We start from the raw sequence: 14,580 nt of genomic DNA, 5'->3' as shown, positions 1-14,580 counted from the left end.
AACGTAAACAAGCTTTGCGGTCTTTCCTTAGCGATTTCCGATGACGTCACGGGAAGCTGTGTGAAACGTTTTACACAGGACACCATCTTCGACCGTGTCAGAATTTTATAAAACTAACTGTTTTCACGAAAAACAAGGTAATATTTGTCGCATCATCTATGCGAATACATGAATAAAGTTCCATGTTATCATTTACACTTATGGCAACCATCTGCCAAACTGTCTGCTTCAAATTCAACGCAAATTATCGATCATAACGTCCGTTATGACTTCCCGTTTGTCGCCGTTTGCAAAATTTAGGACGAATCGAGCACCTCATCATAATAATGACATTGTTTTCCTTTTAATAGACGTGCAGCTTCATCAGCATACGACAAATTGTAATTGTATTAAAGCTAAACAGAAAGAATACGCTTCAAATTCAGTATTAGTTAGAACCAGAAGGCTAGTCTGAATATCAAGCATGGGAGCTGACGTCAGTTTCTAGAAAGTGTTTCCTGCAGGCATTTTTAATTGACATGGTGCAGCACTATATCCCATGCTCGGTGTGTTTCGTTGAATCATGAGCCCAGATAGGCTAGAATGCCTCTGGTAGTTACATAGGAGAGATCGTGTTTTTATACAAATCCGTTGTATTTTCTATTTTTAGAACTGATAGGACAAAGTTCGGGTGGGCAGACGCCGAGCATCCATGTTTTTTTTTTGTAAACTGATGTTTTTCTAACGGCTTAAACTTTCTTAAAACACTAATGATATAAATATTTGTTTGATCAATTGAAAGGATATAAAACAAGCAATTTACTGGTTACTTCTAATTATTATTTCGAAACAATAGGGATTATTTATGAACGCTTAACTTATAGTGTTTTTTTTTTCTAAAAGTTTGGCGTATCGCCATGCCACTATTAAAATCATATGTCATCTAAAATGGTTATTCATTTTAAAAAGATAATTGAATAAGAAAATTTGAAAATCGTAAGCATAAATTTCAAAACTTTCTGAATTTTTAAAATCCATAAATGAGCAAAAAAGTTATTAAAAATTCCGATCCCATACACAAACGATGTAAAAACATTTGGTTAGCCCACCATCAGATAAACAGGTGTTAATGCGTGACGTAACGGCGATCTCTCCTATTGGTATTATCTTCATGGTATGATTTTCACTTGGGTAGTAGTCCACTATATTAACAGGAGCTGATATTGTTCATGAGAGGCTTTGTGGTACTTACGAAGCTTAAGAGCATCTTGTACAATACATCTCGACATTCACTGTATTACAGTTGTCTTTCTTTCTTTGGAGCAGCAGTTCAGATTTAACGCATATATTTCTGTGGTTCTTGGGATTTTTTCTCTCCCTTACTTCTTCATTTGACAAGTTTGTGCATCAACTGTGAATATTGGATGCATGTTGCTATATTTTGATTGGCTGTGATTAAAAACTGAGAAGATAATGCAATAAGTAAGAAGAGAATTTAGAAATAAAAGCTCCTTCACAAGATATAGGCATCATCATTTAAGTAATACCATGAGTTACTGAAGTCCACTGCAAGATTATTCAGTAGATGACAAAAGAACAGGTGTGTAAGAAAACTGCATTGTAAAAAAAACCCATCTCAGCAATGGTAAAAACTGACCCGTTTCGTACCTATGGGACATTGGTCTGATGCCCAGTCCCTCCGTGCTGGACCTGGCTATTTTTTGTCGGACAGATTCAACTCTCCAACAGGATTTTGCCATGACTGATGTCTGTCATCACAGAGCATTATTTTTTAACTTGACTTTTCGCCCCAGTGTCGGGAGTCGCCGTGATAAATGCATATACTCTCTGTTACTATCAAAGCTATTGACTTGAAACTTAAAGTAAATATTAACTATCAAAGTCTACACCAGGAGAAACAATCCCCATAACTCTGTTTTGAATTTTTACAGAGTTATGTCACTTTTTAACTCAGAATTTTTTGGTTAAAGTTTTTGATAAAGTCAGATATCTCTGTTACTATCAAAGCTTTTGGCAGTTATTTACTATCAAAGTCTACTGCAGGAGAAACAATCCCCAACACTGATTTGAATTTTGACAGAGTTACGCCTCTTCTTAACTTAGAATTTTGAGTTAAAGTTTTTGATCAAGTAAAATATCTCTGTTACTATCAAAAATTTTGACTTGAAACTTAAAATAGTTATTTACTATCAAAGCCTACACAAGGAGAAACAATCCCCAAAGCTTTGATTTAAATTTTTACAGAGATAGTCCCCTTTCTAAGTTAGAATTGTTTGGTTAAAGTTTTTACTGGCAAAGCTCTAATTTAGAGTCAAGCACTGAGAAAAGTCGAGCACGCTGTCGTCGGACAGCTCTTGTTAAATAGGCCATCAAACCTACACTTGTTGTCTAGACATATGTCTGTAATGATTTAAAACATTAATGTAACTCTTTGATCTAATTTTATCTGGAAAAAATTAGTTTGTCAAGTTTAGTGCACATTCATTTGTTTTATTATTCTAACCGAAATGTTACAGTTCACTGCAAACACTGACTTGTGATTATGCCGCAAATAACTTTTGATAAAATAGAAATGTCATGATCAAGGGACGTTTGTTTATTGCTCACTTTTCACATGCAAATTAGATTTGCCGTGAACAAGTTGCTGGTAACTTACAGCAAACAAGTTATTGTGAATGTCCCTCAAACATTTTGCTGCAAACATGCCGCAAACAGATTGACATATTTATTGACAACTACATGTAGCTGATGAAAGTATTACACAAATCCAGGAAATCTCTCATTAAATAAAATTTTTACATCTTAAGGCCCGGTCACACCGACCAAACTTTGTTGGAGCGTTCCTGGAGCGGTGAAAAAATTTCATCCCCGCTCGTTACCGTTTACACCGTTTAACAGAAGTTGGCCCCCGTTAAGGCAACGCCGTATACGCTCGGCCACCGTTGGTGGTCCCTCCTACCACTCCGAAAGTTTTGAGCAGCACAAAATATTGCGAGCGGTGAGGAGCGGGCAATTTTCCGCTCCGGCAAAGTTCACCACCGCTCTAACAACGCCCAGTCAAGTTTGGCACCGCTAGACGCAAGTTCGTGGACGCTTGGGTCCGCTAGGCCAACGCAGAAATCTTGAACGCTGGTCCACCGCTGCTTCGCCAGCTTTGCCCGGGCGGTGATTAAACGTTGCACAAACTTTGGTGGAGCGGTTGTAAGCATTTTAAGAGCGGACACGGGATTGCTGGAACGGTGTCGGGCGTTGAAGCAGCGATCCATTGCAGTGATGAACTTTGGTTTGGCATTGGTATGGAGGTGTCGGAGCTGGACCAGAATCGCTACCGCTCGCTACCGTTAAACCAACGCTAAAGCAACGCCGGCTTCAGCGGTGCACCTCTAAGGCAACGCCCGTGTTTTCGATTTTTTTTCCCATTTTGTGCGCGGTGACGAGCGTTGTCTAAATTCCGCCCCCTTTCCCTACCGTTGAAGGAACGCTCCAACAAAGTTCGGGTGGTGTGACCGGGCCTTTAGTTATCAGATGTGTGTGCTAAAATTATTATTTTTACCTCAACTGTCCAAATGATAGGTAGAGATATTGCACTCACCCATTCATTGGCGTTCCTGTCGAGATTTTGTCAAATCCTTGTATGTAACCCAGTATCTCAGCAACCACCTTAGGGAATGAAGAATAGATTGAAACTTCACACACTTGTTCATTGTGATGAACTGACTTGCAGTGCAGAGGTTATTTTCTGTAACCATTTTGGGTTTTTAGAAAATTTTGGACTTAGCAAATTTTGGATAAGTAACTATATGAAAGCTGGTATCTCAGTAATCAGTAATGGAATTGATTGAAACTTCACACACTTGTTGCTCGCACGGATGATCTGATATGCATTGCACATGTTCCATAAGTTAATCAATTTTGCTTTTTGACAAAACTATTCCCCCCTTCGTGTTTGTAAAGTTTTTGTATTTAAGCTGACCTCAGTACTCACACACATATTCGGTATGCATTGTGTAGATTCCATAACTCTTTTTGTATTTTTACAAAATTATGCCCCTTTTTAGACAAGTATTCATTCATTTAACTTTCTTTAATGACAAAGCTGTTCAGTAGTCCAGGGTTGCTGTCCTGTCGCAGCTCTTGTTACATTAATTTTCTGTTAAATATTCTGATTCATTTGCTTAAGAATAAGCATCTATTTCATTTTCAACATTTCTGGGTTTTGAGCTAATGCAAATGGTTTTAAGCTCGACTTTTCGAAGAAAAAGTAGAGCTATTGCACTAGCCCTGGTGTCGGCGTCGTCATTGGTTGAAGTTTTGCCATAATGCATTGGTTGAAGTTTTTGATATACTTAAATATCTGTGTTACTATCGAAGCTATAGACTAAAGTCTACACCAGGAGAAACAATCCCCATAACTCTGATTTGAATTTTGACAGAGTTATGCCCCTTTTTAACTTAGAATTTTTTGGTTAAAGTTTTTGATAAAAGTCAAATATCTGAACATTTAATATCAAAGCTTTTGACTTGAAACTTAAAATAGTTATTTACTATCAAAGTCTACACCAGGAGAAACAATCCCCAAAATGCTGGTTTGAATTTTGACAGAGTAATAAATGCCTCTTTTAACTTAAAAAATTTTGGGTAAATTTTTTACTGGCAACACTCTAATTCAGAGTCAAGCACTGAGAAAAGTTGAGCCTGCTGTCTTATGGACAGCTCTTGTTTAACAGGGCTTTTTCACCCCATCTCACGGGGCCGATATTCGGCCCCATTCCCAATGCCAAATATGCTCTATTTTTCCCAATCTGGAGCAAAAAATTCCCAATCCAATGAAATATTTCCCAACTGAAATCAGTTACTTTCTGTTTTTCAATAATAATTCTTGCACAATTAGTTTTGTTTGCCAAGTAAATCAAACAAAATGTTGGAAAAACCAACTCGTTTCTATTTTTAGTAACATGACCTTCTGCAACCTCGGTAAAAAATGATTACAAGATTTTGCTGAAGAAATGTATGATTTGTATGCAAAAGCCTCTCAAAATGCATAAAAACACAAATATTAATTGAATAAAGTACCCAAAACATGTTGACAGGTAGTTCTTATACCATTAAAATCAATTGTCACGTATTTTCGCGACCCAGTTTTTACACTCGAAAATACACGCACTTTGCCATTCTACTTTTTGGATAATTTCAGTTATAACATTGGTGAAAACAAACTGTAAACAAAAATTTTAGCATGACAAATAAAGAGTTACTGTATTTTAAGGCAATATTGGAACACAATCCTGAAAAAAAAATCTCAAAATTTCACAAGGGGATACTGTCTACCAGTAAAATTTGAAACTGAAGATTTAAACTAATATATATTAATTAAAAACTCACTTAATTTGTCAGTATATTTTCCCAAATTTGACAATTTACCGCGTTAAAAATTCCCAATATGACCAGGGGCCTTTTTCCCAAAACCCCCTGAAAAAGCCCTGTTTAAAGATAAATCTTCTGTGTTTTAAGATAGAATTTATATATAGAAATATAGGACAGTGATCTTGTAATAAGTAGTGTCCAAAGTTAAATCAAAGTTACATTGTTTGTCAGTTAATGATAAAGTTTGAATGTGTTTTAGGATGGTGCAACCAGTGAAGCGTCGACAAGCCAATGTACAGCGGGTTCAACAGTTGCTTGCTGGGATTAGCTACATCAGGTCTCAAAAACAGATCTCAAACCTGGACCGTCTAGCCAAGTAATCATTTCTTATCAAATGTATTTCGAATTTGAAGTTAATTGGCAGAAATTATAATATTCTTGAGCACTTACAGTCAGAGAAATGGAAACACTTTTTAGGGTTTTGGGTAAAAGTTAAATATAGAATGTTTGAGTAAGAAGTGACAGAAGTTTCTTTTCTTACATAAAATAAATATTATGAGTCCATATGTACAAACTACAGCAGCTGATACTGATGTATTTATGTAGCAAGCAAATGATAATATTTTAATTTGATAAATAACTATATCCTTGAGTTACATGTATATTTATTGACCTATAACATGAAATAAGATTCAGGGACATGCAGTGAATTGTATGTTACATTTACTTTGAATAGTGAAACAGACTGTCATTATCAGAAATCATGATCAAGTTGAATAGCTTAATTTTCCTTTATTAGTGACATCTTCTTATATAAATTGCTTTTAGTGATAGCTCAAGTTGTTTTATTTTCGTAGGTATATGGAAAGGGATCATGAAGTGAAGAAGACAGAGGTTGAGAGACAGTTACACTATTCTGTACTAGATAATCTCATCTTGTCTTACACTGGTGTTGGCTTCAAGGGGTCAAAGACAGGCGTAGAATATGAGGGGTTCAGGATTCCAGACCCTGGAGAGGTTGAACCTGTGAGTATATCCTAAGTGAAAAGTCTGAGAAATCTGGATGAAATAATGATTTACCTGTGTAATGGTTTACCAGTGTCTTTATTCAATAATCTGTTCATCCAGGGTATAGCCCGCCCGCTTTGCTCAGTAGGGTATGAGGGGTAGCGAGTTCGATCCCCGGGTGGGGCGCATGTTCTCCGTAACAATTTGATAAAAGACATTGTGTCTGAAATCATTCGTCCTCCACCTCTGACAATTCATGTGGGGAAGTTGGCAGTTATTTGCAGAGAACAGGTTTGTACTGGTACAGAATCCAGGAACACAGGTTAGGCTAACTGCCCGCTGTTACATGACTGAAATACTGTTGAAAAACGGCGTTAAACCCAAACAAATCATCCAGGGTATATATACTGTTAGGTCTTTATCTTCTTTGTCTGTATTTTCTTGATCTTCTGTTGAATTATGCAATGTACAAATTCAATAGAAAGTTATAGAAAATGATGTATGATTTTATTTATCTTTTGTGTGTAACGGTTTAACAGTGGGTTTTGTTTTTTGTTTAAATGAAATAAAATAGTCTGCGTTGAGTAGTTACCTTCACAGATTTTTCATTAAAACTGTTTTTCTGAATGATTCTGACTCGTACAATCTTGATGACAGGAGTACATTGTGACTTCAGCACTATTATAAAAGATTTGAACAATTATTCTTGTTGACAGGATGATGATGGGCATGACTGGTATTGCTTTGAGTGTCATCTGCCTGGAGAGATGTACGCATGTTCTGACTGTTGGCGTGTCTTTCATGCTGACTGCCAGGATGAGGATACCGAGGATATTAACTATATGTGTGCAGTTTGCAAGGTGAGGTGATACACTGATCATGTCTAGTCTTACCATTATCATGCAGCTTGGTAAAAAAGATTATTGATTGAAACATAGGCTCCTGGTGTTGCTTTAATGTTTAAAAAGGTTGAAGGGCTGTTTAGAATAATTCTAGAAAACATACTACTTATTTATTAGTTACCTGCCTCATGGTCATGATAAGCACAAATGTCATTACACATGTACTGGTTCTTGATATACAAGTAGTTGTTTCTTCTTCGAAACTCCTGTAAGAATAAGTGTAGCATAAACTAGCCATTGTTAGTGCACCGTTATAAACTTGATATTTCTCTCACCATTCTTCTGAAGCAGTTGTGTAATATTAATGATTAATCATTCAATAGTTTAGCTATGAATGCATAATTTACCTGTGCATGAACTAACAGAGAGGTTGCGATTTTATACTTGTATTAATACTCATGTATAGAATTTCATTCTTAATTTACAAAAACAGATACTTAAAAAAGTATTGCTTGCCACCTGGTTTTTGGCCGGGTTTTTGAAGAAAAGTCTGGCTTGTAGGTTATGGCTGTCCGGGTGGATAGGCAGGCGGGCGGATGGATGGGATAATGAGTCTAATGTTAACCTTTTTGTTCATTCATTTTTCTCAACTACTACTTATCTAAACTTCAAGAAACTTGGTCAGAATGATTCCTTATTACCCTAGTTGGTGAGAATGGGGTCACTGGGTCAAAGGTCAAGGTCACAAGAATCTTAACATTGAAAATTGTTTCGGCTCAATATCTGGACAAGTATTTCACCTAGGACCTTGAAACTTCATAGGTATGTTGGTCTTGATGTGTACATGACCCCTATTGATTTTGGGGTCAAAGGTCAAGGTTACAGGGATATAAACATTGAAAAAGATGTTTTTCTTACTTTGATTTTTTTTACAACAATTTATTTCTTTAATTTCATTTTCTACCCATCCATTTCTTTTTTCCCTTTTTACTTCAATAGTGCTTATTAATTTGGGGGTTATTTATCATATTCCTTTATTGGAACTTAAACTCATTTTCACCTAATTAGGAAAACCCGGTTAAAACGCCATCAGGTGTTAGCTGCTTGTTTTATCGATTGTACTAACAGTTTTCAATTCGATGTAGCCTTTGATATCAAAATACAGTACACTGCATGTTGCTTCCACAGTTTATCTGTACTTGATCAAAATATAAAATGTACTTAAAATTTTAAGTTTTACCTGCATTAATTTGTATGTAGGGAGTAATTTATCAGACATATTTATCATGCTGTGGCAAGGATTTACGTCACTTACAAGTACTGAAACTGTAGCCTCTATAGTTCCTGTGTTTATGTTGATGATGATATAGCTAAGATAAGCGTTTTATCAGATTTAATTTCACCATTAGAATTTGTATATTGTTTTCTCCATTTCATGGTAATTTTTGTATCTGCTGACGAAACTTGCGTTTAAAGAAGGTAAAATGTTATAAAGGTTATAAAACAATGTGGGTTTTACCCAGTGGGGAAAATTTCATTACCTTAATATATTGATAAGAGATGGCTGCTTTCTACTTTGATGCATTTTTGCTGATATATGTTCTTGTTTTAACTTGCAGCAAAATTTTGCTTTTTATTAGATACTCAAACACATTTGTACATCATTTTGGAAAGAATTTACATGTCATATTTCCATTGTGTTAGTATCTTTTGCATTTTTCTTTACATTTCCAAATTTCATTTGAGTTACATTTCATCTAGCAAGAACACATCTTTTCTGCAGGTACATTAGACATTTGGAAAACTTTATTTGAGCCACACCATGAGAAAACCAACATAGTGCATTTGCGACCAGCATGGTTCCAGATCAGCATGCACATCCGAGCAGTCTGGTCTGGATCCATGCCAGTTGCAAATGCACTATGTTTGTTTTCCCACGGTATGGCTCATTTGTAAAAAATCAGTGACTTGTTTATTAATTTTTTACAATTGGAAAACTTACTTGCTACAAATGAAAAGATTTTTAAGATGTATAGTGTCCAACCTAGTTATTTATAGCAAGCATTCATCTGTCAAGAGGGTATTGACTGCTAAAGGTGTTTGAACATCATTGTGGTCACAGCCAAATCTCAGTGTACTCATTATCAGATTTAGTGTTACAAAACTGAGTTTGGGGACCAGACTCAGGTTGCTGCTTTAGTCAGTTGCCAAGTAGTGCTTAGAAACAACCAGTCAGATGCTAAAGCTGGTCTCCAAATTCAGTTTGATAACCATAGGTCATGGTTTTCCGGGTAAACCAGACTGTAGGATGATTAGGATAAGTTTCCAAGCTAACTTTACCATCACGCTAAAAACTAAGTTAACATGTTACGCAGTTTAGATGGTATTATGTAGAAATTAAAGCAGCACTCCTCAGTCTTTTTTTTGATATTGAGAAACCATTAATTTGTAAAGTGTGAAACAATGACTGTTTAGTACAGGTTAAGTGTTTATTAATAAGCATTTATAAAATTAAATTGGTCTGGCGCGGCTTTGCGTGACCAGTTTGATTTGATAAATGCATACTTATAAACACTATCCTGTTTAGTGTGAAATTATTTTGAGTCAATCATTGTTCAATTATGTTTTTTAGAAATCGGTATACATGATTACTTTCAGAACATCCTGTATTTTGGTGCCATCTGGGGTTTTACTGCTTTAATTTTTTCCCCAAATATTTATCATTTAATAGTTCATTTGCTTTAGTAAGTTTAATATAGATTTAGAAAATGTAAAATATATATGTTTGGCTCAATTGGTCAAGTGAAATGAAATATATAAGTTTACCCCATAGTGGGCAGTAATGCTTTAAGTACTTAATTGCTAAATAACTCACACTTAGACAATTTGATTTTTTGCATGGGCGTTCATAGGGAATCAAGGTAATACTGGATTTTGTTGTTAGCTTCAGTCTGCACCAAATTCTTGTAAAAAAGTTTTGTCATTTTACGACTAGTGCAGTGTTTTAGTTCACCTGCCAGACTAAGTGTACAACAGGCAGATTGTAATGTACTTACTTAGTCTGTGCAGATTAACATGTAAATGAACCAGTCAGAAATATGTGAAACAGCTGAATAAGGTGATAAGGTAGTCGCCTAGCATTGATTTGCAATTTCTGTTGTATTACATTTTCTCTGAATTTGCAGTTGATAGCTATATTAATGATTGAAGAATGTGAAAATAGCAAACTAAAGGAAAAATACATGAATGCACAGAAATTGCCAGTACGGGCTCAATACCTTAACTGGACACTGTACTACAGCTGTATTGGCAAACTTTTTTATAGGACAAATAAAAAAGAACCAAAACAGCTGCTTTGGTACTGATATAATACTGATGTTTTTGTATCCTGGCTAGTGGTGCCTGGAAATTTTCTAGATAAGTCTCCGATTTACCAGTTATATTATACAGACTGGTGTTTTTTGGTGCAGACTGGTTACAGTAATTCTTGCTGTTTTTCATTTGTATGCTTTCTGTTGTAACTGTGCTTTCCAAAATTCCTTTTCTGATCTTCTCGTTGTCAATGTTAAACATTTGTAGACTGCATAAGATAGTAAAATGGATATTTTATTTGTCCCTGCTGCAGACAGTGTGATATAGGTTTGACATTGTGCACATGTCCTCTGAAGTCATATAGATCATAGTTTTATATATGGGAATGGAAACGAACAGAATAGCACAAAAGATAGGTCTACTTCAGTTAAGGTATGAGATATTGACCAAATTTGCCACATGTTACTTTCATTGAGACCAAGATAAGCATTTTTGTCAGCATATGTCAATGTCATTGTTGCTTATACAGAAAAAGCTTTTTGCTAGGAATGAACTATTGCAACCAAGCTTGGTGTATATATGTAACTTGTTAAGTCATTTTACATTAGTTTGGTCAAAGTCAAGGTTAGAATTTCTGAAAACAGAAAACAGTTATTTGACATATGGACCAAAACATGGTCCTGTAGACCAAAGTTTAATTGCATTTTAGAGAAGCTGAAGCAATGTCACTATATCATTTTGGGTTGGTTGAGTCAAAGGTAACTTTATTTAAACTGGGAAAATTGTTTTCATTCCGTCACTTCAATTACAGATGAGGATTATCTTTAGGTATAGCTGAACCTTTCCCAAAGGAGATAACTTTTCATTGCATTGTTTTGTCTATTAGACACTGGTGAAACAATCTGTATTATGTGAACACCTGTGGCTGGGGGGTGGCATCCACTAATGTTGTCTGTTCGCTCACTTGAGCAGTTCTTATCCAGTGTTCACTAAACTTGGTCACAATGTATTTGAGCATACTTTCGATAAGTGTGATAGCTGGCTGTATTGTTCCATTGACTGGAGTTATGGCTCTTGGATTATTAAAAATTGTGAAAAGTGACAGTGTCTGCTCTCTGACTTGGGTAGTTCTTATCCAATATTCACCAAACTGGGGAACAATGATTTCAGGCATAATATCTCGGCCAAACCAGCCAGATCATCACAGAAGCTCTGGCCCTTGAAATACTAAAAATTCTGAAAATCGACAGTGTCCACGGTCTAACTCGAAAAGCTCTTATCCAATGTTGACCATTCTTTGTCACAATGTTTATGGGCATAATGTCTCAAATGAGTTTGATGACAAGCTGGAAACGCCCAGACACGGTTTAGTTATTGCCCTTGAATTACCTTAAATTGCTTAATTTGATAGTGTCCATTTTATATCTTCATTAGTTTTTATCCAATGTTCACCAAACTTAGTCAGAATGTTAATAGGCAAATTATCTTGGCCAAGATTGATAACCAGGTGGGAAGTCTATCTTGCTCTGGAGTTATGTCCCCTCAATTAGTCGAAATTGAGAAAAAAAATGACAACTAGTAACATAAGTAAATAAGAAGGGTATTTTTAAAGTTTAAAGTAACTTGCTGAGACATTTTATACTGTAACAGTTTGCCACTCTTGTTGTAAGTGTGATGCTCTAAATTTGGCGTTTTCAGTCTTGAAAACTGTCAATAGTGCTTGTTCTTTATTTTGAATTATTTTTCTTTCATACGACCTGAGCTGCATATATGAAGAATATAATATTAATGCATGCAAATGAGGAGCTGATATAGTGGTCCATTGTCTGATTACAATGTCAGGGATCATGAGTTTGATCCCTAGTTCTTCCAAAGAAAATAAGTAACATTTGAATGCATAACACCTGGTACACTGGGAGTTTCTAACATTGAGGTGTCTTTTGTGTCTTGCACTATCCTTCCACTAAAATTACAATCTTCTGGGGGAGTTGCTTGTACGAGTTACTGAATGTGACTACAAATAAGGTTAAATACAAACAAACATACAAATGTAAGAGTCAGCTGTCGTACTTTTGCCACTCTGATAGTGCATGCCTTTTACTGTGAAGAAGAAAGGAGAAATTTCCTTGACTTTGAAGGAAAAGGAGAAATTTCCAAACAGGATGTTTTATATTCTGCTTTTTCTACTGTTACATGTAGTGATTTGCATAAATAAAGGTGCTTACTAACAAGAATTAATACATATTAATATGATAAGATTTGAGGGATCTCTAAACATACAGTTCATTTAATGGGCAGTGACTTTCATACAAGAAAAACTAATATTCATTTCAAGAGGGTTGTCAGGCCACTGAATGTTTTCAGTTTTCACCTTAATACAGTGTAAGAGAGTTGATCTTTGAAAACTGGCCAGATCCCTTCATGGATTCTAGAGTTATGGTCCCTTAAAAGGCCAAAAATTGCTATTTAGCTCACCTGTCACAAAGTGACAAGGTGAGCTTTTGTGATCGCACGGTGTCCGTCGTCCATGCGTGCGCCCGTAAACTTTTGCTTGTGACCACTCTAGAGGTCACATTTTTCATTGGATCTTTATGAAAGTTGGTCAGAATGTTCATCTTGATGATATCTAGGTCAGGTTCGAAACTGGGTCACGTGCCTTCAAAAACTAGGTCAGTAGGTCTAAAAATAGAAAAACCTTGTGACCTCTCTAGAGGCCATATATTTCACAAGATCTTCATGAAAATTGGTCAGAATGTTCACCTTGATGATATCTAGGTCAAGTTAGAAACTGGGTCACGTGCGGTCAAAAACTAGGTCAGTAGGTCTAAAAATAGAAAAATCTTGTGACCTCTCTAGAGGCCATATATTTCACAAGATCTTCATGAAAATTGGTCAGAACGTTCACCTTGATGATATCTAGGTCAAGTTTGAAACTGGGTCACGTGCCTTCAAAAACTAGGTCAGTAGGTCAAATAATAGAAAAACCTTGTGACCTCTCTAAAGGCCGTATTTTTCATGGGATCTGTATGAAAGTTGGTCTGAATGTTCATCTTGATGATATCTAGGTCAGGTTCGAAACTGGGTCACGTGCGATCAAAAACTAGGTCAGTAGATCTAAAAATAGAAAAACCTTGTGACCTCTCTAGAGGCCATATATTTCATGAGACCTTCATGAAAATTGGTCAGAATGTTCACCTTGATGATATCTAGGTCAAGTTTGAAAGTGGGTCACGTGCCATCAAAAACTAGGTCAGTAGGTCAAATAATAGAAAAACCTTGTGACCTCTCTAGAAGCCATATTTTTCATTGGATCTGTATGAAAATTGGTCTGAATGTTCATCTTGATGATATCTAGGTCAAGTTCGAAAGTGGGTCACGTGCCATCAAAAAGTAGGTCAGTAGGTCAAATAATGAAAAAATGTTGTGACCTCTCTAGAGGCCATATTTTTCATGGGATCTGTATGAAAGTTGGTCTGAATGTTTATCTTGATGATATCTAGGTCAAGTTTGAAACTGGGTCAACTGCGATCAAAAACTAGGTCAGTAGGTCTTGAAATAGAAAAACCTTGTGACCTCTCTAGAGGCCATACCCTTGAATGGATCTTCATGAAAATTGGTCAGAATGTTCACCTTGATGATATCTAGGTCAGGTTTGAAACTGGGTCACGTGCCTTAAAAAATTAGGTCAATAGGTCAAATAATAGAAAAACCTTGTGACCTCTCTAGAGACCATATTTTCAATGGATCTTCATGAAGTCAGAATTTTTATCTTGATAATATCTAGGTCAAGTTCAAAACTGGGTCACATGAGCTCAAAAACTAGGTCACTATGTCAAATAATAGAAAAAACGACGTCATACTCAAAACTAGGTCATGTGGGAAGAGGTGAGCGATTCAGGACCATCATGGTCCTCTTGTTTTATTCTGTTTTTTGTACTTTCTGGTCAAAAGTCTGAACTTTATGCCCATAGAATTTATCATTTATTTACCCTTAGAAAGAAATAAATAATTAAGATCGCACTGTTTGAAATCTTACAAAGAACTAAATTTAAAA

General features: G+C 35.9%; 1 protein-coding gene across 2 annotated transcripts in view; it reads left to right on the top strand.

The window, feature by feature from the left end:
* The first annotated feature begins 30 nt into the window (after positions 1 to 30).
* The window catches only part of LOC123532418 (zinc finger MYND domain-containing protein 11-like), a 45,900-nt gene continuing 31,350 nt past the window's right edge, over positions 31 to 14,580 (top strand). The window contains exons 1-4 of one of the 2 annotated variants that reach the window (XM_045313844.2): positions 31 to 137; positions 5,624 to 5,740; positions 6,222 to 6,390; positions 7,089 to 7,232. In XM_045313844.2, the coding sequence (XP_045169779.2) occupies positions 5,625 to 5,740; positions 6,222 to 6,390; positions 7,089 to 7,232 (429 nt within the window). In that variant the 5' untranslated portion in view covers positions 31 to 137; position 5,624. The remainder of the gene's footprint in view (positions 138 to 5,623; positions 5,741 to 6,221; positions 6,391 to 7,088; positions 7,233 to 14,580) is intronic. The other variant, XM_045313846.2, reaches the window with a different exon arrangement.

The sequence above is a fragment of the Mercenaria mercenaria genome, chromosome 11 (genome assembly GCF_021730395.1).
Source record: "Mercenaria mercenaria strain notata chromosome 11, MADL_Memer_1, whole genome shotgun sequence".
In the NCBI taxonomy this organism is placed as follows: domain Eukaryota; kingdom Metazoa; phylum Mollusca; class Bivalvia; order Venerida; family Veneridae; genus Mercenaria; species Mercenaria mercenaria.
Note: the sequence above shows the minus strand (reverse complement) of the source record. Positions and strands in the feature narration are given on the sequence as shown.